We start from the raw sequence: 26,101 nt of genomic DNA on the forward strand, positions 1-26,101 counted from the left end.
TCGATGTCATTGCTTTTGTCGTTGGCAAAGAAATCTGTAGATTTTGAATTGTTTACCATAATATACAGTGAAGCCTAATTTGCGGACATGTTGTAATTGATAAGTGTATAGAAAAGTCTACCGGTTAAATACAGAAAACCCGAAAAAAAAGTGTAGATTTTTATCAAACACATTGCCTTTTGTGTTGCGTATGCCAACAACGTTTCCATCAACATATTGAAAATCATCTTTAGAAATAGATAATTATGAATATCATTTTTTTTAATAAAAAAAAAAAAATAATTATAAAAAAATTTAAATAAAAAAAATTTAACCAAATGCAATGTAAAAGTTCTGTAGCTTGACAACTTATTTTTATGAGTTAAAATGTCCTTCTCGGTATAGATCCTCTTGCCACACGTGGCTACGGAACGGCTTAAAAATACGTGATATGAATAGTAGCTAACTCCTCTTACCTTTGTGCCCTTGGCCAAGCAGATGATAAGTTCAAACAACCAATTAAACAAAACATTAAAAATACGACTTTCAAATTCATTCTTAAATGCTCCAGTTAGATCATAAAATACTTCGTTTATTCCAAGACTGCCACGTTTCGAAGTAAAAAGGGTAATTTTTTTCCAAGACAGTAATGTTGACGTAAATAATAAATTTGAATCATTCACACAGTGTTACAATTTTGAAACGCTAGGATTCTGTACATATAGAATAAACTTAAAAATGATTTTCAGTCTGTCGTAACCACATCGTTCCTGCAAATAAAGCCACTGGTAGCTTATTCTCACTAATTCAACTTACCCACATTTTCAAAGAAATCGTTAATCAACCCACATTTTGTTGAAAAGACTTATCACATTGGTGTAAAATTAATTCTATCAACGTAAGGTTTTCAATATGTTCAAGTTACATACAAAATGGATTTATTTTATTAGAGTATTAACGTTTTGTTATTACAATACTTGCACACAGTAATAGCACATCTACAGTACATAATTTACGAGAAAAACATCTAATTGTGTTAATAGTGAATATAAAATTCCAATTTATACACTCCAATGCAGCCCAAACGAAAAGATGGAGTCATTCTTGAAACATCAATCGTATAGTTTGACAAACTACGTTATCTCAATATGCTTCAACTACTGTAAATGTTTTTAACATGTCCTGATAACTTATCGCAGTGCATTGATAAGAGTTCCTTTTGATCCTGGTATATATTTGCACTGATGATAATGGGATAATCGTGCTATTGTCAGTCTATTTTTCTTGAGTGCTTGCGGTATGAAAAAAATATATTAATCTGAGAATGCGCCTTAAATCGTTGGGCCACTTCGTAAGGGGAGACGAAAATTATGACAGAAGAAGAATGAAACAAGTGAAAGTTGGTGAGGAAAAAGAGGAAGGCCGAAAAGAAGATGAAGAGATTGTGTAGCAGAAGATATGGAAATAGTGGGAGTGAAGGAGGAAGATTCTGTTGACAGAGTGATGTGGAGGAGTGCAATCTGCACCACCAACTGCACTTGAGGTGAGAATAAAACCAGAAGCAGAAGCTCTCGAAATTTAAAATGCTTCAAACTTTTCTGCAGCATAAATTTAAAAGCAAAATGTCTATATTTCCAATCAAATCTACCACAAATACAATATTTGAAAAATAACCTGTTATTTATCGACTTTCTTCATCTACTTACAACTGTAGTTTTTAATATGCCTGATCAAGCTGAAGGATTAAAACCAAATTGCTTTTAAATAATAAAGCTACCCTAACAATATGAAAATTGGCAGTTTTAACAGATCGAAGATTAATATCTCTAATCGAGGTGTATCCTGCTATTTGAATTTGTAGTAAATTCAGCTTCTTCAAATTAGATAATAATTTATGATAAAAGCCTAACATATGGAGAATAAAAATTTGACAAACATTTTTCAATCTTTGTATTTATACCCAGATTGTTTCATCCCGAAAAGCACTTTAAAATTCAATTAAATAAAATCAACATACATGGTTCCGAGCTGCAAGAATGAAAATCGAAAAACAATCTCAATTTTCTATCTGCAACATCACTATTCCATAATACTGATTAATCGATTAATTTACATAAGTAATGATTCGTGCAAAATCGTACATTTAATTGAAAAATCGTACACTCTATCGTGCAAAATGAACATTTATCTGCCACACAGCAAATAAATTAAAGTAATAAATACATCAAGATTTCTGGTTCCCCGGTACACAAAGTCCAGCAAAGGGATAAATATAAATTCAATCTGAATATATTATGAAACATTTTTGAATTCACTCGCATTAAATTTTAGTCCTTCGTTTATACTCATAGTAGTGGTCTAGAGCTGTGGAAAAGCATGATATAACAGTGACCCCTCGAAGCTTATCATGAGGTCTACGTATTAAACTTCTAGTTTCTTTTTCAGCTCAAAACTATTCCAATATTCTTGGTGAGTGGTATGGCTTGATATGATGGTGATCGCCTGTAGTCGATGCGCGCTTATTCTTTTTTATAAAAAATCAATGTAATGTACGTTCGTGCATTGTGCAATGATACTTGAAATTGCGGATTGATTTATAAATGTTTTCAAAATTTTGCCGAAAGTCAGATTAAAATGAACAAATAGTGTAACATAACAACAATCAAACACACATTTACATGCCCGGTAACAAATAACCGGTTTGGTCTTTTCAGGAAGTACAATTTTTAAATGCTGTTTGTGTTTACCAACGAACGTTTTCTTTACAGATGCGAAAGCAGAGATTTCTACAGTAGGTGTCCTGATTCGTTTCACAAATACATGGCATTATAGCCACTTCGGTCTTCAATTTAAAAAAAAGAATTAAAAAACAGACATAAATTTTGGTTCTGTTGAAAACCAAAAGATTCACGTCATAAAAGCCGTTGCCGGAATCATTTATCATGTGAAACAAGTAAGATATATTTTATATCTTATTGAAATGTGTCGTGTTTCGGTTAGACTACTGTCATTTCGAATAAATTGAGCTTCCAGCTTAAAATTTGCCATCCATCATAATTTCTATTCACCATTTTCTTCCCGTAAAGCTTTTCAGATATAACTTACTTTCGAACGTCGTGCAAGAGTCTCTCCACTTCGCTGTTCAGCGGAATTTTCGTGATAAAAGCAAGGCACTATAAAAATGATTCGGTATTTATTTTTTTTTATTTTTTTGCCAAAATAAAAATAAATCAGGACATATTCATTTGTTTCAAATGTGTGTGGCAAAGCAAAGTAAACTCTCCACCAAAAGATCTGTCTTATTATTCAACGAATTCAATGAATAACTCACGATCTACGCCATTGCTTTCAGTGAGTTGCAGAAAGAATTTATCGAAATTAAATCAATTCTATAAACACAATTCAAAACAATAAAAACATTTTATTTTGAATAGTCTTGTTTCCAGTAACCATTAGTCTTAACAAATTAGAAAAAGATTGAAAAAGTCATTCAAAGCATCGCTTTTGAATTTTGCGTTATGGATTCTAAGGTAGATAGGTTGTTTTTGGTCAGGGTATTGCAGAATGAGACTCATAAATTTCAACACGAAGTCAAGAATAATGCATAAAACTGAGGCATAATTTCGTGAACTATTTTGTTCAACAAACTTTATTAGAATTAACTTTTTAAAAGAAGTCGAGAAACTGCATTAGACGTGATATGAGATTGAAAACAGATGAACATAATAGACCTAAAGTGGAAATCGAAAAACCATGCTGGCGATATCTCATTACCGTTAGCCAGAGTGAGTTTAGTGGATTTACTTTAAGTAAAATCTGGTGTTCATAAGGTAGTTTTGTGCGCAAAACAACATTATTGTTTTGTAGTACCCTCACAATGCAGCAAACTATTTCTATGCTACTTCTATGACATCACACCCTATATCACCCATCTTTGCATTAGCTTGAGTTAGCATTTTTAAAGCATTTATGCTAGGAGTTGCAAATCCTACTCTCAAGCTTAGCTGCATATGTTTCTAGACAAAAACCCCACTGGAACATAAGAAAACCCATATGGCAGTTTTAAGTTACTAGTAGAAAAAAGATTGGACTTACTGCATTCCGGTATGTGTTCTAATGGTTTCACTTTACACAACATATCCGGAGTGTTTAGAGGGGATATTTTACTGATTTCCTATTCATGAGCTGCTATTAACATTATTTTTCACTCTGCCAATCGCTTCAATATGTTTCTTGCCTTGTGCAGAGATTGATTGATAGTCGTTCCGATTTGATCTCTATTGTGGAACGGATTGTATGTTTTGAAAAATATTTTTAGATTGAAAATGAAAGCAAATTAAGTTGGTTGGTCGATTTGAATCTTTGTTTTTTTTGCTACACCCAGGTAGAGATATAACAACTTCACTTTGCCTATCTCGGTAACCGGCCCTGCGTCAGTAGTTCAAAAGCCATCTACATTCTACAAGTATGCGAAACCCCCAGGAATAACATATCAAAAGCTTTGGCAGTGCGAGGATAAAGATCCAAAACCAACCGGTCGGGGAATACAAGCAATAATCAAATCTATCTTATTGATGCAAAAAGAGAGCCATTATATTGTAGAATTCCTCCATTATGTCTCAGCTCCAGATGGGCTTTTGGATTCCTGAAAAACACTGGCCAACATGTAAGAAGATCATTACTTGAACAGAATAAATCTATAAGTGGTCTTACAACTTTAAAGCAACTACGCAGCGCTTGTTATTACTTTAGTCGTATATTCTATGTTAAATTTTAGACTAAACTTGTGAAATTTTAATCAGCTTGTGGCAGGTTGTTCACTTCATATTTTTTCAACCAAACTACGACAAATCATTTGTTTGAAATTATTCTACTGTATAAACTTTAGGACTAATATATCACTTTAACAAAAATATGGCCAATAATATTTATACATTTACACGAGAATTAAAAAAAAAACAGTTATTTTTAAGTTTGTTTCGTTGCGTAACGTTATAAAAACTTTGTTTCAATAACCAGTTTATAAAAATCAAAATAAATTTTCAACTCATTTTTTACAAATACAAACTTATAAAAGAATTGAATATGAATGCTTCAAACTTTGACCTTTGAAGCACTCTAGTGGTCTCGATGACCATGCAGTTATTAAGGTCAAGATGTAATACTTTATAAAAGGCCATTAATTTACAAATGTTAAATCAAATTTTTTATACACTGAAACGAGGCCTCTCAACCGGACAGATTTAAATTTAGTCTATCCAAAGACTAAGTTTTGAAAAGACTAAAATAAGATTACATAACCTATACCCAAAATGTGATGTAAAAAAGGTGATGGAAATAATTTATCTTTATATGATTGGCAAAGGGAAAACCAGAGTAAAATCGATGAACATCTGTGCACAACACATGGTGCAGTATGCATTCTTTATCCCGGCCAATGGCTGCTGAAGAAAAAGGAAAATACTAAAAACTTTAAGAGCTTTTCACTCTCACTTTCCTTTATCAGTTATAAAACATTTTGTAAGTTCCATCTTGTCCTATGTTATAAAAAAATCAATTTGCGTTAGGCTACAATGAATACGTTGGTAGAAATGTTGCTCTTATCTGTTTTACTTCTATCACCGAATTCATCCGCAAGAAGGTTAAGGTAAGTTGAAATATATTTATTCATTATGATATGCTATTAAAATTTCGTCAACATAGAAGGACCAAACACTTCAGCTGATGTTGTTTTATTTTTAAATGCTGGCATTTCCTATTCTGTAAAAGTGTATTACTTCATACTTTCTGACTGTTATGTTTTCATTGGTAGCCTATATATCATAGCCGTAAAAGATGAAGGTGCAGGGAGCGGAGGCAGTCGCAACCTTGATAAAAAAAAAAAAAAAACGTTGCTAGTTTGGACAAAAACATTCAATTATTTGGAAAAATTTAAATTGTTGCATTTAAAAAATAGATTTGCAAAACTAAAATCTTTTATTCTCCCACGGCCATAGTATAAACACATTGGTCGAATATCGTGTTTTTAGAGTCAAAGGTTGCTGAGAAAGTGCAGCATTGTCTAGAACAGTGAGTTAGTAGAACAGTGAACATGGGGGAACGCCCCACGTTATGTAACAATAGCTGTTTGTGACGATATTTTTGTGTGAAAGTGGCTATTCTGGACTTGCAAGTGTGAAGACACAAACTAAAACGAACTTAACTGTGAACTTGATATGAGATGTGCATTGTCTTGAACTAAGATACGAATGAATCATTAAAGGTATAAAAAAAGTTGTTAGGCTATTGATTTATGTATGATGGAAAGTAAACTTTGCTTTTAAATCCAAAACATTTAAAGATTAATTTGAATAAGCTCCTCCCGGTGATCCTAATAAGATGAAATAGGCCTATAAGATTTTTAGTGAGTAGTAACTTAATTTCAATTAAAATTTATTTAGTTTGATTTTGATTTATAACTAAACCGAGAAAAGGATCTGCACAAATTTTACAAGTGACGTCAAGGATGGCGCAGCCTAAAAGTTGAAGAATCCTTGACTTGGAAGAACCAAGCACGTTGCTATTCCCAAAACCAACAATCGTAAGCCTGCAACTGTGCTCTTTTACAATAAAACCAAAGTTGGTGTAGATGCTTTAGATCAGAGTGGTCCAACTGCATGCCCGCGGGCCAAACTTGGCTCGCGAGCTCCTTTTTTTTGGCCATCGAACTGATAGTCAGCTTTGCTTCTAGCAATATCACTTCAATTTTTGTTTCTTTGTTATTGTAATTGACAAAAAAACTTTGTGAGTGATCCTTTGTGATGCACAACCATACCACTTTGTTCAAAAAATTTTCCCATGGGCGTGAGAGTTAGTAGACAGCCCTCAAAACTTCAACTCCAATTATGTGAACTTCAGAACGATTCGTTTTTGCTGTCAAAGAAAATGGAAAATCCTGCAAGCTTTTGGAAGTTAGTGTCAAGGGAGAAGTTTCCCCTTTTAAAAGATGCTGTTCTGAACCTGTAGGCAGGGGCGCCGGAGCGGTTTTTGACTAGGGTGGCAAGATTTTGAAAAAAGGGCACTTTTGTTGCTGAAAGGCCATTTTTTTTAAACTTTTAAGACAAGATATAGCGATAATGCTCATCTATGAGCTCATTATCGAGTAATGATATAATAAGTGTCCGGTATACAAAAAACAATGGCACAAAAGGGCATCCTGCAATGTTATAATGATCTAACCGACTGTGATACAGACTTTTGTGTTTGTATCACATTTTGTGAATATTATTTTGAGGCAATAATGAAAGATTACAATTAGGCTAAAAGCGAATAGCAGAAATTGTTAAATTTCAAAATGTGCAGTAGCTGACATGACCTTAAAAGGGCACCATTGCCCCCACCATCCACAGAAAAATTGAGGGCAGGGGGGCATCCGCGCCCCTGCCTGTAGGCCACTCGATGTTTGGAACTACATACATTTGCGAATGTACGTTTTCGGCAATGAACAATATTAAAAATCGAAATCAACTTGGAAACGAGGCTCTTTACGCTTGCGTTCGCATGGCCACAACTACGATTCTCGTGGTCGTGGATAGCCTACCAACGCTATTGTCTAAAATTAAAATCTAAAGTTGATAAAGTTAAAGATGATCCCTCTTTTAGGATGAAACAAGCTGTAGAGCCTAGTAGAGGTTTTAAAGAGTAGTAACTATATGCCATAGGCTATGTAAAATTTGCCAGCAATGAGCCCATGAATCGCTGTTTAAAAACATTGGCCCGCAAGATAAAAAAAAAAAAGTTTTTGGCCCGCAATGAAAAGAAGTTAGACCACGCTGCTTTAGATCAAATTTCTGGGCTGCACTCAGTGCAAGCAAGTAGCGTAAAATGTACACGTCTGTTATGATGTCATGTACATTGGTACGATGAACAGTTGGGTTATCTACAAAGCAGTTTGTGAAATCATCATAAGCAGAAGAGTGTACACGCAAAAAGTAAGCAAAGATCTTCTGGATTGCTTCTTTTTTATCACCTCTTGCAAAATCTACTACGTACAAAACAGCCTCTCCTGCTACAGGAAAACTCACTGGAACGAAGAGAAAGTGACAATCTGGAACAACCCGCAACTAAATATCGCCGGACATGTTGTGCTAAATAGTGCAAAAATAGAACTGGCCATTGAACTTTGTGTCAAAATCCTGCATGTAGAACATGTTGCAGTAAACAATGCTTGTCGCACATGTCACAACCATTGTAAACATGTTCGCGAGTTTTTCCTTGATTCATAGGGATAAATGACTTTTAAAAGTGCAAAGTTTGATTTTTACGAGGATTAAAAATGAAGTGTAAGACATGCAAGTTTCACCAAACGTCAATTGACGTACTTGGTCCTTCTAGTTTTAAGTTATCGAAACTAAATTTACAGTGCAATGATTTATGACTAAATGATGATGATTATGTGCCTGATCTGATACAGACGTTGGCGATCATGGTCTTCCAAACTTCTTGGTCATTTGCCACTCGTATAAAATCCTTCGTTTTGACTGTTGTGTTTGTGGCCCATTGATTCAAGCTGTTTAAATAAGTTAATTTTTGTCGAACTTTTTTTTTTTCCTGTATCATCCCCAATAATGCTAATTTTTCCAAATCTCCATTGTCTGTGATATGACTAAATATTTTTCCAAATCTCCATGTCTGTGATATGACTAAATATAAATTACTAATTCAGTTACCTTCAAATTGTTTCTATTTTAGGCGCTGTGTACGAGAGTGCTGTTACGTCACAAAAAGTGGTGGATACGAATGTGAGGAAGGATGCCTCCCAGCTTGTACAGGAAAGAAGAGTGACATAAAAGGATACGAATATTCCCGCAGCATGCCTGGTGATACAAAAGGAGACGAATATTCCATTGGTATGCCTGGTGATACAAAAGGAGACGAATATTCCATTGGCATACCTGGTGATACAAAAGGAGACGAATATTCCCGTGGCATACCTGGTGATACAAAAGGAGACGAATATTCCATTGGCATGACTAGTGATACAAAAGAAGATGAATATTCCCGTGGCATACCTGGTGATACAAAAGGAGACGAATATTCCATTGGCATACCTGGTGATACAAAAGGAGACGAATATTCCATTGGCATGACTAGTGATACAAAAGAAGATGAATATTCCCGTGGCATACCTGGTGATACAAAAGGAGACGAATATTCCATTGGCATACCTGGTGATACAAAAGGAGACGAATATTCCATTGGCATGACTAGTGATACAAAAGAAGATGAATATTCCCGTGGCATACCTGGTGATACAAAAGGAGACGAATATTCCATTGGCATACCTGGTGATACAAAAGGAGACGAATATTCCCTTGGCATGACTAGTGATACAAAAGAAGATGAATATTCCCGTGGCATACCTGGTGATACAAAAGGAGACGAATATTCCATTGGTATGCCTGGTGATACAAAAGGAGACGAATATTCCATTGGCATACCTGGTGATACAAAAGGAAACGAATATTCCATTGGCATGACTAGTGATACAAAAGAAAATGAATATTCCCGTGGCATACCTGGTGATACAAAAGGAGACGAATATTCCATAGGTATACCTGGTGATACAACAGGAGACGAATGTCCCCATGGCATGTGTGGTGACAAAATAGGAGACGAGCGTTCCCGTGGCATACCTGGTGATACGAAAAGTGATGAATATTCCAGTGATCCTTGTGATACAAAAGATGAAAAAAATTCTCGTATATGTCCAGGTGATGCTAAAAAAGAACAATATTTTCATGGATTCCATGCCGATGCAAAGCAAGAACGTTATTTTCGCGACACTCATGGTGATACACGACAAGGAAAATATCTCCGCGATGACCGAGCCATCGTGGTGGCTTAAGAGAAAGAACTTTCTGATAATCTTGCATAAAAAAGGTTAGTTGAAAAATAATAAAGCTCATTTACGTTGCACATCTTAAGCTTCCTGTGCTAGTTCAAAAATCTTATCGGTTGATCGAATTAAATCTTTCCAACAATTATAAAATAATTAATAATGTTTGTTATTAATTATGCTTTCACTTTAGTGAATGTAAATTTATTCTGACCTAGCAATTCGTGATTATAATTCTTTTTTGCAATTTCAAGTTTTTATTTTTTGGAGCAGAATTTTTTATCGAAACACATCGTCATCATCATTATATTCCTTCCTCGTATTGAGGGTTGGATACAACGAACAGCTCATGGTCGAGAACAATGGCGCATTGTATCCATCTCTCGATATCTAAACACCCTGCGGGAACAATTACGTTAATAACAATGATAAGCCAAGGCATATCAGTAACAACACTAATTGTTGGTCTGGCAACTCTAACAATGTCACAACAACATTTAAAAATCTTAGTCAAAATAGTGTCTATGAATATGACAAGTGGTTAAGTTTTCCCAGTGGCTTCAGTGCTTTTACGAAGACGACTCCGTATCAGTTTATTTAGACGGGAAGTTGTTGACGCACGACATAAGGTGCAGAGTGAAGGAGCACGTGTGGTCGTGATAATAGAAATCAACAATAGTAATGTAAAACCAGATTTTTTTGAGAGATTTTTATCATTAATAGGTCATTTTAAAATTTACTGCTAATATTAATACGATTAAAGAATATTGATGAGTAATCAAAAAATTATACAAATCTAATAAGCTTGCAAAAATGAATCCTGAAAAATCAATTTTACTAATGCCTTGTATGTTTAAAAAAAGTATTATCTTACTCATGCATAGATTTGTGTTGCAGGTTACGGAAAAATGTCAAAAATAATTCAACGTACGTATTCAAGAAATCCAGAAATATTAAATATGTACTTGTGCTTAATGTAAATAAAACAGCGTCCATCTTGTTACAAATTATTGTTTGATATTGTCCATTTTGCAATAGATTGAGTTTCGCTTTTAGCAGCATGACCGTTGCTTACTTCACAATATAGATATTAACGACCTGTTTAGCCTGATGCTGCGAGTTTGCTGTGGTTTATCACAGTGGTTTATCACAGGTAAAAACACATCAACGAGACCTCAATCTCTGTTAAACCAACCTCATTTCGGACTTCGTACCAGAGCTGTCACCATTAAGGCACGGAGTCAACAACTGGTATGTGATAAGCCAAATAGAATGTGGTATCGATATATTCTATAAATATTGCACTGCACTCGCTGCTTTAAGCAAGTATGTATTGTGTTTGGCATATTGAACGAGAAACATATTGCAAATGCGAATGAAACAAATTCTGAAACTACTTAGCTAAAAAGTGAGACAGACATCGCAAGTAGGAAATAAAACGACTAATCGTGTACAAAGAAATGCTCCAAAAAAGACGAGATCTAATTGCATAGCAACATATGGAGTGGTAGCTGCAATCTGAAATACGGTTCTTGATTTGATTGATTGCTTCGAGGTAAAACTATAAACAGAGCACTGCATTTTTAACTCCGACAACCAAGACGGTGATATTGAAAACATTTGTGTATAGGGTTTCTTTAATTTTCTAATTAGACCAACCCATGCAAGTTAGCGCTGCAATATTTTTCTACCAAAAGCCAAAAGTTGCAAAAAAATTACTGCAATGATTATGTTGGATAGATAAATAAGAGCCCAGTACTTCTTCTTCTCGTGCTCCTGTGTTATTGATACCAAACACTTATTGAAAACAATGATGATGGAAGATGACCACAAACATTTCCGTCACTTATGTTAATAATCGGAGTTATTAATCACTTCATAATCGTTTAGGCATTTTTATTAATAAACGACTCTGCTCAGACTTTAAGACTTTTCATAAAGAAGAAGGGAGTTATTATTTGCTAAAATAATAGGGAAAATATTTTTATTTTTCACTTGTTTTGTGACTCATACTAATGCTTCCACGACCCATTTGTGGACCGGCTTGAAAAACACCATCTTAAAGCCGTTTAGTCACTTCCGCCATAATGTAGGGGTCTACCAGCAGTTTGAGGGAGCGATATTTGTTCACATTGCACCGTTAACACCAAAAGTGTAAACTAATCGAATTAACCCTTTGCTTTCAACGTTTTTTTGGAAGTTAACTGCTCAAGGGGGGGCCGTTTTTGGATCAAATTCAATCAGCTGTTACGTGTGATCCGCTGGTGCTATTTCAACAGAAGTTGCACTGGTGTGAAAAAAAATCATTTGTCTATGAGTTTGAAAAGTCATTATTCTAAAATTTTATATGTTAAACTTGATATTTCAACTTTTGCAAAGGTACCCAAAAACGACAATTTTGATTTAACTTGCCGCCTTTAATTAACCGTGCTAATCCGATTTCATGCAAAATTCTAAAGGACAAAGAGCTCGATCAACCGCACGAAGTGTGTGTGTGGTGTGCCGACTCATTGCGTCGATAAAGATTTACGACATGCGAGCAAATCTTATTGTAGGCTACTCATTAATTATAAAATAGTTACAAAGTAACATTGTTACATGAATTTGAAAAAAACAAAACTGCGTTGTTTTATATTTTTGTCCTGAACTAATGGTTTGCGAAACCCATGGCCAGCTTCTTGTTTTATGGAACCAGACTTCTCATAAGTAACACCTTGGCCTACTTGAATAGCTGTTTACATGTTCGTTTGTGTATTTTAGGTCTACAATTGAGTTTGTAGTATGAATATTTTTAGTAGAGAGAAGACAATTGAACAAGCTGTTGAAATTATCTGAAATTTCTAAGTTCAAATTAGGCGCTTTTGGAATTGTGGATTTGTGTCAAGTCGCATCACAAATATCATGCAGGCTACATCATAAGTCATTTGGCTTACGGGTGTTTATAAACATAACTCATGAATTACATCCACTAAAAATACAGCATTTACATCAACAAAGCTAAGTTCGAAGTTCACTTTTTATTGAAGATTGTGTCAATCAATTTGAAAATGCATTTTAGTCCGCCAGCGTCGAAACAATTCAACAGCGCAGTGAGGAACATGCGTAAACAAAGGAAATGTGAAATAAACCCACAGTCAGCAGATCTACATTAATTTAACGTTTACAAATGTTGAATCAATGTAAAAGGACTGAATTGCTGACTGGGTCGTTATTGTTTGGAACACAAAAAATACGCGTAAACGCGACGAAGCGATACAAGAGCAAAGCAGCGATTATGTTTCTGGCCAATAAAAAGGACTTATGACTTGAAAGATAAAAATGATTATAACGAAGCTTCAAAATTTGTCATAAAAAATATTGCAGAGATACAATAAACACAATCATTTTGTGCTAGATTGTGAGAAGACTTCCTAGATTCTTTTCAAACATTTGCAGTATTGCAAATTATTTTGTATAACTTCATATTGCCAAAAAATGGCTTCTTGGTTGATAAAACGTGGCTACAATTCTATAAAAAATTCTTAGGCCTACTACATTGAAGTAATGAAATGTTTTTTTTGTGATTTTTTCTGATGACGTTTTACAACATCCGAAAAGTAAAAATAATAATGATGAATAATTTCACATAACCATGGTTTGTAAACGCTTCACAAAAATTTTGCGGAGACTTTACTGTTAGACGTAAAACGCTTGTAAAAGAAAACTGTCGGGTTACGTATTTATAATGTTTATTACGCTGTTATCTAGTTATAAACTGCCTTTGTTGTCTACCTTTGTGGTTACCGGCCAGCTTACAGCAGCATGCAAACTACGCGTTTATGGTATTTGCATCGTGTTATGATTCCCACAAATTTCCCACAAGGTCTTTGTTTTTATCTTGATATTTTTGTACCTTTTCTGTCCTAAACTTGAAGTCACTGTGCAGCACAATCCACACCGGTTTTTAGAAATCCACAATCAACATTGAAAATCTTTTGTGTGGTGCACCATTTCAAGTAGTGTCTTCCCCTAAACTGTTACACAAACCGCCCAGAACCAGGTTGATTATGAATATTATAGCCGTTGAGTGGCCGTTATTGTATGTGTGGATTTATTAGCTGTCTGACTAAATTCATGCCAAAGTCGAGCAAATTCTGCTTTCGGGATCCCTGCCGTTTTTTTCGGTATTTTTTGTTGATAAGTTTAGGCAGCATTTTTCCAAAATAAATGAAGACATCGGTATTGTTCGTCACTTAGATTTAGTTTTCTCAGCATTGTTTTTTCATTCTTTGATCCATTAGTTTATCCCACTTTAGGAATAATCAGATCGTTTATAAATGGCGGGTTTTCACAATAGCCGGCCTCTTATACATTGGCGCAACGTATTCAGATGTTGAATCAATGATCAAGAAAGCCGATTTGTTGTTTGTCTGATGTGACGCCGAGCATTATGCCTAGTCTACAATACAAAATATTTTGTAGTGAAGACGAGGCATTATCATCTTTATTTTGCGCTCTTTGGAACAATACACAGTGCACCGTTGAACAAAAATGCAACACATAACAAGTAAGCGTATGCGACATAAAGCAGCGAAGGGACATGTAGTCATCGAGTAAGCTGCTACGTGATCTCATAATTTTGAGCATACTGTATCTCACAATTACTGTTTGCAAAAACGCCATTTTTTCAGCTTCTTCCAAAAGCATTTGAAGTGATACATTTCCTCAATGGAAAGTTTTGTCAATGAGAGTATTTCCATAGAACGTTTATTTCGAAACCAGGTTTTTCATGTCACTACTCACTACCTAAGGGAAGATTTCTTATTGTAACGCTTTTTATTCGTCAATGGATATTTGCTGGTTGAAACAACTGTTTTGAATAGTTTGTGGCCTACATTGATCATAGATTGCTTTTCTTCGTAAAGCTGATAACGCAAAAACCGTTTGCTATTATTGTTTCTAATTAACAACTTTGTGACCACTGGCTTCTTTTTGTAGCATTAGAAATAACGCGCTTTGTGTTATTGAGGTCAAACCAAACAAAGGAAAACAAGAGGATGTTCCTCTCTGCTCGCGCATATGGATTCACGAAGCAATTATGAGCTAATGGCTTGTTATCGCAATGTAATCCATTTCACGCTTTGCTGGAAGTTAGCTAGAAATAGCAAAAATTCACCAAAATCTTGAATTTACAAGAAAACTACACAACTTTTAGCATCAAATTTAGTATCATCAGATCCGCCTGGCAATTTTAGGAAAAGTCAAGAAAAACCAAGTGCATGGCGTTACTGTGCTTCAAGTAATCAACGGAAATATGAGGGGGGGGCCAAATCTGGCCTCCCTTTGAGGAGCAAAGTGTTAAAGGCATTGTTGTGATTAGGCTGTTCGGTAACGGTTTGTTATAGCAGTAATTTTTGATTCATCTTGCCGCAAGAATAAATTCCTCATAAGCAAGTATACAATCAACAAAACTTTGTACATGATTGCACAAGTCATGTCAATTTGGTATATTTTTATACTTATCTCATCTCTACACTCATGTATGCTACAGGATAGGCTACTGATAAAAAGATGAAAGAGTTATTCAGCGTATTCAAGAATTCCAGAAAAACCGTTCGTGAATTTCCTGTTCGTATTGAACTTTTGTAATAATTAAATAAAACAGAGTCAATCTTGTTTGAAAATACTTTACTATTTTTGATTTTCATATTAAACTGGATAAATAGATGAATAAAGAAATTCTGCAAAAACGTATTGTTTATGATGAAATAAACAACCACTAGGTGACTGACAAACAGGAAAAAAATAATATGTTAACAAAAGAAGAACAAAAATCGTGTGATTGCTTTTGTTTCAACCGTCTACAAAATATAGTTGAGCAAGACAGCGTTAAGCGGAGGCTCTCTAATTAAAGCTCTAAACCTGTTCCTTATTTCACGGTCTGCTGTGAGACTAATTACAGAGAAAGGACATTCTTGCGGTGAACAAAGAAAAATATCTTCTTTAACCCTTTGAAGGTTGGGAGGCTGTCAATTCAACTTTTTTGTATCAACAGTTGTATCTCTAAAACCACTAAGGCTGCGACTACGAGATTTCTTGACTTTTCCTAACTTTTATTCACCTCTATTGAGCTGAAATTTTGAGCGAATAAAGGTTATAAATTGAGAGATATAAGGCATTTCTCAGCACATCCTCTGAAATATTTCATATTCTATTGTTTATAATTTTCCCACCAGCTGGATAAAGTAATTAATTTGGCCCATGTCTCGTTAATCCTAACTGTTTCACAACGTGAAGGGAATTGGCTGTATGTAAAATTATGTAAGAAAAAAATTTAATCACAACATTGCAATGCATGTTCTTCAATACTCTATCAAAAAACAATGTGTAAACTCACGCTACAATTACAGTCATAAGTCACCTCAACAATTCAACGTATATGAGCAGTTCAAAAATTCACATAATTTTAATTTTCGGATATGCTCAGCGTGAATAATTTTACAAAGTGAATCCCAAATTTTGATACCGTGCCTCAAAAATTGACAAAGATATCACAAGCATAAGAAGAATCGACAGCCCCCCTCACAAACTGAGCAAGACTCCAGGAGCCCAACCTTCTAAAGGTTAAGATGATATGAGTGTTTTATGAAGCAACAGAATATCATGATAGTGTCTTGCACTTCTAGAGCATTCGGGGTTCAACCAGAGATGCGGAACCTGTACGCTGAATCGTTATGATTAGATATTAAAAGACGTAGCCTAAGAAGCTGTGACGTTTTACCAGTTTATTAATTCATATTCTAGACTAAGTATAGATGACTACTACAGATAATTCTTTGCAATGGGATTTTTATGTAAGGCATCAAATAGACCAAACAAAGTAATTACCTCGTAACGATGGTATGATCCTCTCCATAGAGATACTGTCGTACCAAAACTACAGTATATGATATTTCTTTGTCTGTTATAGAAATATTGGGCAAAAAAGAAAAATAGTTTTGTTAATTTTACATGAGAATAACATTAATTTCTTTTTAACCCTTTGATAAAACTTTTTATTGATTTCACTTCGATACATACAAGAAAAAATTAGTAAGTACCTCTGTTTCATAGGCAGTTACTCAGTTACAGTGGTGTTACTGAACAGACCGCAGACCATGTCATCCACCACTGCCTAAGCCACAGGCCTTCAAACGGTGCGCATGGTCTGAGGGTCCTGGACGACGAGACTGCTCAGTAGCTGATGATTTCCTGCTCCCCAATCTAGCCTGGAAATATCTGCTCATACGCCGATGATAGGCAATGCGCAACTTAGGCTACGTAGTCCCATAGACAGCATATCGGCTTTTGTCAATGATTTTTTTAAAGTGGCACTGAATCTTGTTTCTGCTTGGTATTCAGCAAATAAATTCAATTTAGGACGATAGTGTGGGTTATTCAACTGCACTTCCAAACTGCTGCACTGATACTGTCTGCTTTGTAAAGCGCTGAGGAGCAACGCATATCAGCGATGGATACAGTGCTATATAAAAACACATAATATTGTTATCATTATTATCTTCTTGAATGTGAATACAGTAGGCAGTTATAAAAACAAGAAGTGAGAACCACGAAATCCTCCTCATGCAATCCTAAACAGCAGGAATATTTTCGCAACGAGTTTACCATAAAGTAAGGTAAATGTGAGTCCCATACTTGAATCCAATCATCAGGTGATGAGAAGATAAGGTTCTCATTATACTAAGCCTTCGGCACTAACGAGAGTATGGGGGGCAGTTCCTTTCTCTCGGCCGCCTTTCCTACAGCAACTACGCCCACCCAATTTATTACACCATGGGTAGAGGTGAGCGGTGTTAACCATAAAGTACATATCAAAAAAGTGATCAGTTGGTTTTATTTTTTAGATAAATTTCGTTTCTATGGCATGTAAACCAAGACATATATGCAATTCATGATGTTTTATTATGGAATGATGACAAAAATAATGCAGTGAAGAAAACAGCCCAAAGAAAACAACATGAGACTCAAATTATTTTAGTCAATGAATGCTTGCACTGAAAGAAATTTTGTTACCACAAACACTGTTTTGAACAACGTATTAGTTATGCATTGTGAGTAGAGATGCAAAAAAACGTTTTTTTTTGTTTTTAAAAAAAACGAGCTCGTTTTTTTGTTTTTTATCGTTTTTTTTTGTTTTTTATTCGTTTTTTTTTTTTTTTTTTTTTTTTTTTTTTTTTTTTTTTTTTTACCTATTTTGACATTAAATGTCACAATATGCAGCAATTGGGGTAAACTCATTGCAATAGCGTCTCTTTCAACAAACAAACAGTCTCATAACTGGTATAACTTATTTCAAATCAGACAATATGTCTGGTATATTTTTTCATTGCAATTTTGTAGATCTCAAGTCTCAACACACGAGCCATAAAGATTTCTCATCGTCTCAAATAGTATTAACAGTGTCCTATGGTCGGCACATCTCAAGTATTGTCTGTAATTTGGTCCAGCCAGTTGTTAAATGCAGTACCACACTCGTGTACAGTTTCGAAGCCACCTGGTATTTTGGTTAATGGGCATGTCAGGACCAGGTGGTCAGTGTCCTGTTTCTCTGCTTCACAAAGGCACTTTTGACCAGCACTCCACACCTTTTCCAGTACTACGTCAAGAGGTTATTCCAGTTGATGTGCATTTGGTGCAAACTTGATGAAAATCACACAAGCGGTTCTCGGGTTATAAGTGAAATAACCTTAGCCACTAGGTGGCTTCATAGATAAAGAGCAATAGAAAAACGGCAATATCTTAAGAACCGCTTACCATATTTGGATAATTTTTAGCTCTACTTTGGGATGGGCTATCTGTTTATAAACATTAAAACAAGTTTTGGCTACTACTTTTTGAGATAAAAAGAAATTAACCTTTTGTCGTTACGCACCGACAAAACCATGATGCGTAACTTTAAAAATTTTTTTTATTTGAGTAGAGGAAAGATTGATGAAAATTTTGGCAAAAGCAGTGTAGTGCTAAAGTCCCAACTTTTAGCTCAAATCACATTTAAATGTAGTGAAAGATGGAAACATTTTGATGTTTTTTATTTTCCCTGAAGAGGTTCAATACTCCTTTGTGATGTCATAGTGATGTTTTTTTTCCCTTAATCACACCATTGTGCTGTCATGGACATGTTTAAAAGAAGTATGGTTGCACTTAATCCATCCAATTTGAACTAGTTTGCAGGACTTTGAGACTTTAGCACTTTTCTGTTTTTGCCAAACTTTTCGTCAATCTTTCCTCAACCCAATGAAAAAAAAAACGCATTATGGTTTTATTGGTGCGTAACGACAAGAGGTCAATTTCTTTTATCACAAAAAGTAGTAAGCCTAGTTCCCAAATAAAATAAGTTTTCATCTTTGATGTTTGTTTTGTATTTTTATCCTGCATTGCAGGAATATGGGTAAAACTTTACACTTGTCAAGAAAAGTATTATGAAGCATTTATTCACTATGTGAACACTGAGCAGTGCTGAAAAACTCCACTTTAAAGGGAAAATTTCTTCATTCAGGTTGGTAGTTTCTAGCAATAGTCAACATGGGTGGTGGGAATTTGAAAGGAACATTAACATAAACCTTTTCTTACAAATACACTTACTTTTGACAGCTAAAAATATCAGTGATAAGATCTCTTGCATTATGTTACAAATGATCTGCAAGAAGCATCAATGACAAAGTGTCTAAGACCTTACAACACACGAAAAGAATACTTCTATTTCAACGTTTATAAAGCATGTACATCTTTGCTAAGCTATCAGTTAAAAAATATGTTTAAACAAGCTATTGGCAATAGCTTGCATTAGTAAATTACCACAAACAAGGTAACGTGTGTTTTGAATACTGCCATCTTGTTTTTGCCAAAATTTCGTCAACCCATTGAGTGTGTACAAGAATAACCAGTCCCGGTATACTAACATCGTAGGCTAACTTCCATAAAAGGAAAAAGAAATTAACTCATCTACATTATGTCATGTATCAAATTGCATTAATTCAATGTTTGTCATGTCTAGTGCCACAAACATGCCTAAGAAAGAAGAAGAAAGCGAAACAACGTAGGACTATGCAAAAAACATATGCTGCCAAGCACAAACACTTATGAATTTCAGCACACCAATAAAACCATTTTTACTAATTTAATGTTTTTCAAAAGACTATAATGAAACTAAGCTGCAAATTGTAAAAAATTTGCAACTTTTTCAGAAAAATATGAAAAAAAACAAAAAAAAGGTTAGTTGATCGATTGTATAGATATCACATAGTAATGAAACAATAAATGCTATTAATACTACAAAAAGTGCTCACAGCCTAATAAAAAAGCTAAGAAGAGAAAATTACATCAAATAAAGTTAGTACTTTCTAAAACCTCTACAGCCTGTTTCACCTGAAACAGGGATCATCAAAAGGTCCTTTTTCAAATAGAATCTATATCTTCTTTTAGAATATTATTATTACTATTATTATAATCTTCTATTTGAATAAAGACCTTCTGATGATCCCCCTTTTAGGGGGAAACAGGCAGTAGAGGTATTAGAAAACAGTAACTACATTTGATATAATAATACTAATGATATGAATAAATAATATAAGTAATACATTGTTTTATAGGAGCAACATCTAGTAGTAAAAAGCAGCACTTTGTTTTTATACAGAATAATTTTCAGCCGCTTCATAGAAGTTTGGTGATGTGGAAGATTAAAACCAACAAAAATCGAAGTTTTTCACGCTGCAGTTCTGAGATCATGCATTTCCATTTACAAAAGGTCGATTGAGGTAACTTGCTTCATCAAAGCCAAGTTAACTTAATAAAACAAAACTCCCCAGTATTCCTGCATCTGCACTTTTTTTGAAGGGCTTTTGAAATTTGATTCAGTGTAAGGTGTTTTTGGTTTTAGCAGCCACTACGATTTTGTAACAGTTTGCTTTATGAAGTTAAACTGTATTTTGCCTAAATCTGGAGAACAGAAAGCTAAGTTCTTACTCGGACATCTCATCATCATTTCAAGAAGAGACTGTTTAACTTACCAAACACGAAATTTATCAAAAATGTTGACTAAGCAACATGATGCTTGGGCAATATCATCAGTTGCACGCATACCGAGAGCATGGGATTGTATCTATGACAAGACATTTGAAGACATCCTTGAAAGTGGAGACGAACATTGGCTTCTTTAACCGTACCTGTTACTGGCGTAGACCCTATGGTCTCGCCCTCTGCTAATTCAGCAATTTCACGTAGCAGCAGTGACGCTAGAAACCTGAGATTTCTTGACTTTTACTTTTTTTTCTTGCCCCAACTTATAACCCCGATTATGTTGGTATCGGATAATCGTGAACTTCACAATAAACCTTTTGTCACAGCCAGTTATGAAATGCAAGAAATTTGCTAATATTCAAAGCTTGATTGACAGTTTACTATAAGCGTGTGGTTTCATTTTGTGTTTGTCACTCATAACGCGACGGCGCTAAAATTCCACTCCGAAACCCAGGCAGCAAAATCCGTCATTTTTACATTGATTCAACGTCGATTTTGCTGTCTGGGTAAGGAGTCGGTCTCTGACGCGATATGAGTCATTCTTTGCTGGCAGACAATAATTAGGAAGGTGATTTGTTATTTGCACAAATTGCTTTGTAGTGCAAAAAGTGCATGGAATACTGTTTGCACAGAAACGGAAAAACAAAATTGATGAAATTCTGTGTTCAATGCAAGAAGACTTTCAAAATAAAATGTGAACTGAAAAATTTGACCAAGAAATGGCGAAAATAGGTAAAAAACCGAGTCTTTATTACCTTTTCTACCTAAAATACACAATCACGAATATATTTTGCGAAATAAATTGATTGAAGTGATAGATAAGGCTTTTGACCAACGGCATACTTTTTCCCGGTGTTATTTGATATAAGCCGACGGAGTAATTAGCAATAAGAGAGACGTAGACCTGATGGTCTCGGCCAGTAACTCTTGCCGCCAAAAGGAAGCAGTAACAGATAGCCTACGGTTAACGTCCAATTAATAATAATTTTCAACCAACGGATATAAAAGCTTGAATACGGCAATTTCGAAACTCCGATGCTTTGCTTTGCATGTTTGGCAAGAAGTAAATAAATGTAATTGAAAATGTTTTATTTGTAGCGTATCAAAATGGAAATCATCGACAAAGAATATAATTGAAACCAAATCTCATGCGTTCAAATACACAGTTTTATCCTGTCATGTCCGAACTGTTACCACTCTTCATCGATGGAGGCATCAGAACACACCGATTTGTCCAAATTAAGAACAAAGCAGGCAAACTGTTGATTTGATTTTAGACTCTCCATGCAGCATTCAAGCGTTTCAGTTCATGTTTGGTGAAACAATTAAACAAAGTTTTGACAATCAATTCGAAGTCATAGTGGCCTATGGGACAAGCTTCACCAGCCTGCAAGCCGAATGACGTCTGTGCGGCATTCTTATCAGCTCGAACAAAAGCAGAGCGTGGGTTTGGTAAGGTGAACATTTTCTTAGAATAAACGTTTGAACGCTCCCAGGTGCGAGGAACCCGCGAAGATGACTCTAACAGTTCGCAAGCTTACGAGCGGTGGTTCACGCAAGACTGTGAATATTTGAATTTATGTCATCACTTGATTTTGGTGACAGTTTGTAGTTATAATATCTAATTGTCCAATGATATCGATGTGCATTATTTTTGTTTTGTGTACATGCTAGCCAAGCTAATGCACAATACGGCAATAGTTGTTGTTTTTCTTATTTTGTCCGTTCTTCATGTTACTTTTTTATAAACTTAAACTTAAAGGCAATCAACTTATGAAATATTATTACTTTTGTAAAAGAAACATAACAAATCCCACGTTCATGAAGCGTTCAAGTGAAAACAGCCAGTGCAAAACAAACATTCTCATGCAGTAACACGGCATTGGTCAATACAATGTAGACAGCATAGTTAGCCCTTCAATTGGACGGGCAGATTTCGTGTTTCGCATCCCGCAGTGTCAAAATATCACTGACTCGTTTGTAGGTATGATTGATTAGTAGACAATGCATGATTGGGAATTATGAATGAGTTTTTCTTGCTGTCCCCTTACAATCTTGCAGCACGATCTTTCTCTTGGTCTTTCGGAGATTCTGAAAAAGAATACATTTAAAATTAACACAAGTCTTGTTAAAGTTTGAGTTATTGTCAGTATTGCCTGTCATTAAAAAATAGCTTTTTCGCGCACTGTGCAGCTGTATTGATTTAATTTTGCTATTTCAACCGCATTCTCTGCTGGATGAGAAAACTTAAGAGAAATCACCTCATGCAAAAAAATTACGAAGAGATACGTTTTGACAACATGTAGCCTATGCTTCCATTAATAAAGAGATTGGCAATTAAATTGCATTACAACAATGTCGCATTGATTTTGCTAATATTAAAAACAAGTGATTCATTGGAGTATTTGCAAAACATATTAATCTTAACATATTTGCATGTCCCAAAATTTAAATAATGAAACGCATATGACCTTGGGCAACTGTGTGACATGACTTAAAATATTTTATTTTTTTATTTGGACAGCTTATTTTAAATTCACATACTTCAAACATCTAGACTAGAGCATAAAATACCGTTTATACAACAAATGAAAATATTTAGTCCAAATGATCTCTGCAAGTCAAGTTATCCTCGGCGAGTCCTTCATTGCACACGCTTAGGCCACTGCCTGGCTCATTGATGCATTGCACAATGCACAATCTTGTGATAGTTGTAAGTTTTACTATCACATCCTTCTTTATTGCAGATTTTTATATAGAATATATTTAAATTCACGGTTAATTAATTATCTGTCTATGATATTCAAGAATGCTATACTATTCTTTGTCAATCAAATATAAACGAATCTGTCCAAATTGGTTTAATGAGCATACAAAATCATGGCAACATTTTTGTATGACTGATAAAAAAGAAAAATTAAAGCGTTGCTCTTTACTTGGAAGGCATTCCATGCTGCAGTTTTTAACTTCTGTTATGTCTCCAGTGCAACCACTTCCACCAAATGAAGCTTCTATTACAAGTTGACGTCGTCTGATTTGAGTACCATTCCCACATCGCTTGCTACAACTACAAAAAGAACTGTGTAATTAATTGTTTATTTAGGGCAAAAACTTTGAGCCTGTTAATACCACAGGCATTAAATATCACTCGAAAAAAGCTTGGATATAATTTTACAATAAATTTTCATAATAATGAGCGACCTATGTTGCAGACATGTTCGAGAAAATTATTTTGTGAAGACTTTTTGCTCGTACTTTTACTTTTAGCTTGAGGTCAGAGGGAACTATAAGAACCGCACAAATAACAAACATGAAACCATAGGTCGTAAACAACAATGGTAGGATTTCCAATTAATTGGTAAAACATTGGTACGAGTATTGGCGTTTCTGCCTTTTTGCCAGCTTCATCCAATCTTGAATAATTAAAAAATTGTTTTCCACAACAGAGTTTAAAATATTCCAATTTACCTTTCCCATTCCGACCATTCTGAAAATATACAATCCACTGGACACTCCAGTTCATTGCATGTTCTAAAAAAAATTTTTCAATTGCTTCAAGCTTTCCATGTGCAGACTGTTTGGGAACTTTAAATATGACGCTTAGTTTCCTGGCTTTTGTAAGCATATTTTTATTTAACCCTCAGATGGTTGGGCTCCTGGAGTCTTGCTCAGTTTGGGGGGGGGGGGCTGTCGATTCTTCTTATGCTTTAGGAGTGATATCTCTGTTATTTTTTAAGGCACGGTTTCAAAATTTTGGATTCACTTTGTAAAATTATTCATGCTGAGCATATCCGAAAGTTAAAATTATGTGAATTTTTGAACTGCTCATATACGTTGAAATGTTGAGGTGACTTATAACTGTAATTGTAGCGTGAGTTTACACATTGTTTTTTGGTAGAGTAATAAAGAGCATGCATTGCAATGTTGTGATTAAATTTTTTTTACATAATTTTACATACAGCCAATTCCCTTCACGCTGTGAAACAGTTAGGATTAACGAGACATGGGCCAAATTAATTGCTTTCATCCAGCTGGTGGGAAATTTTTGAACAATAGGATATGAAATATTTCAGAGGATGTGCTGAGAAATGCCTTATATCTCTCAATTTATAACCTTTATTCGCTCAAAATTTCAGCTCAATAGAGGTGAATAAAAGTTAGGAAAAGTCAAGAAATCTCGTAGTCGCAGCCTCAGTGGTTTTAGAGATACAACTGTTGATACAAAAAAGTTGAATTGACAGCCCCCCTCCAACCTTAAAAGGGTTAAGGCTTCATGATTTTAAAGAACAGTTGGTATTTCGAGGCGGAAGAAGGGTTAATTAACAATAAAAATAACTGTGAGTAACGGATATTTTGAATCGCCTGACCCGAGCTCCTAGCCGTGACACTACAATTTGATAACCATAACTCGCAATACATAAATACCGGCAAGTTCATAGAGAAAAACATCATCATTGTAACGTTGTTTTTTGTTTGAAATTATCAGATTAATAGTTAATATCACCAAAGCAGGAAAGCCATCATTCATTAAAACTCTTAACCAGTGGTACAGTGCCCGGCCTGGCCTACTTCTGATGAGACTGTCCACTATTAACGTTATTGGAAACGGTAAACATTTTGATTTTGTTAACATCTGAAAAATCAAACATATTACCGATAATACGTGCGCCTTGTAAATAATAAATGATATACCACATAAAATATCGGTTGCTAAAAATTCTTACACATTTCATAGCAACAATATATTGCCACTGCATATGCACAAAACTCAATTTTTTAGTAAGTAACTACAGTAGGCTACAGAAGAGCATAATTTTAATGTTTATTTTAAGTCTTGAAAATCTCGTCATTTTGTTTATTGTTTGTAATAGAATTCGTATAAAACAATATTCGAATTAGTTGCTACTGCAAAGCATAGTCGACTTTACATGACAACCAAAACAAAGCATTGCAAACGTTACCGACAAATTTTGAATTAACGCGTGTTCGATATACTTTTTAGTCGACATGATCATGTAAGTGGAGTGGAAGATCTATCTTTTTATCATCTTGTATTGGTGATGCTACTGAAGAGCAGTCAGTTTTTTGACTCGTGATCCAGGCCACGCAAACTTTCTGGTCTATTTTAAGATGGTGCCTCTAAAAAAATAGTATTAGCAAGGTGGTAAGATGGTATTCGTAAGATGGTAA

The 26,101-nt window shown here is 34.8% G+C and overlaps 1 protein-coding gene and 1 long non-coding RNA gene across 2 annotated transcripts; one reads left to right on the plus strand and one right to left on the minus strand.

The window, feature by feature from the left end:
• Positions 1-5,489: 5,489 nt before the first annotated feature.
• LOC145776805 (uncharacterized) lies at positions 5,490-11,084 on the plus strand. Its single transcript, XM_082588026.1, has 3 exons — positions 5,490-5,626; positions 8,710-9,900; positions 10,754-11,084. The coding sequence occupies exons 1-2, from the start codon at positions 5,553-5,555 to the stop codon at positions 9,863-9,865; spliced, it is 1,230 nt and encodes a 409-aa protein (XP_082444152.1). The 5' UTR covers positions 5,490-5,552; the 3' UTR covers positions 9,866-9,900; positions 10,754-11,084.
• An 11,310-nt stretch (positions 11,085-22,394) lies between these two features.
• LOC145777642 (uncharacterized) lies at positions 22,395-24,444 on the minus strand. The gene is made up of 3 exons (XR_014290342.1): positions 24,380-24,444; positions 23,848-23,978; positions 22,395-23,002 (listed from the first exon to the last, which is right to left on the minus strand). It is a non-coding gene; the product is annotated as an uncharacterized LOC145777642 (long non-coding RNA).
• Between the last annotated feature and the right edge of the window lie 1,657 nt (positions 24,445-26,101).

Source organism: Aplidium turbinatum, chromosome 9 (assembly GCF_918807975.1).
Source record: "Aplidium turbinatum chromosome 9, kaAplTurb1.1, whole genome shotgun sequence".
Taxonomy (NCBI): domain Eukaryota; kingdom Metazoa; phylum Chordata; class Ascidiacea; order Aplousobranchia; family Polyclinidae; genus Aplidium; species Aplidium turbinatum.

Coding starts and splice junctions, on each gene's coding strand:
- LOC145776805 (XM_082588026.1), top strand. CDS start 5,553: ATGAATACGTTGGTAGAAATGTTGCTCTTATCTGTTTTACTTCTATCA. Junction 5,627..8,709: donor TCATCCGCAAGAAGGTTAAG/GTAAGTTGAAAT, acceptor TTTCTATTTTAG/GCGCTGTGTACGAGAGTGCT.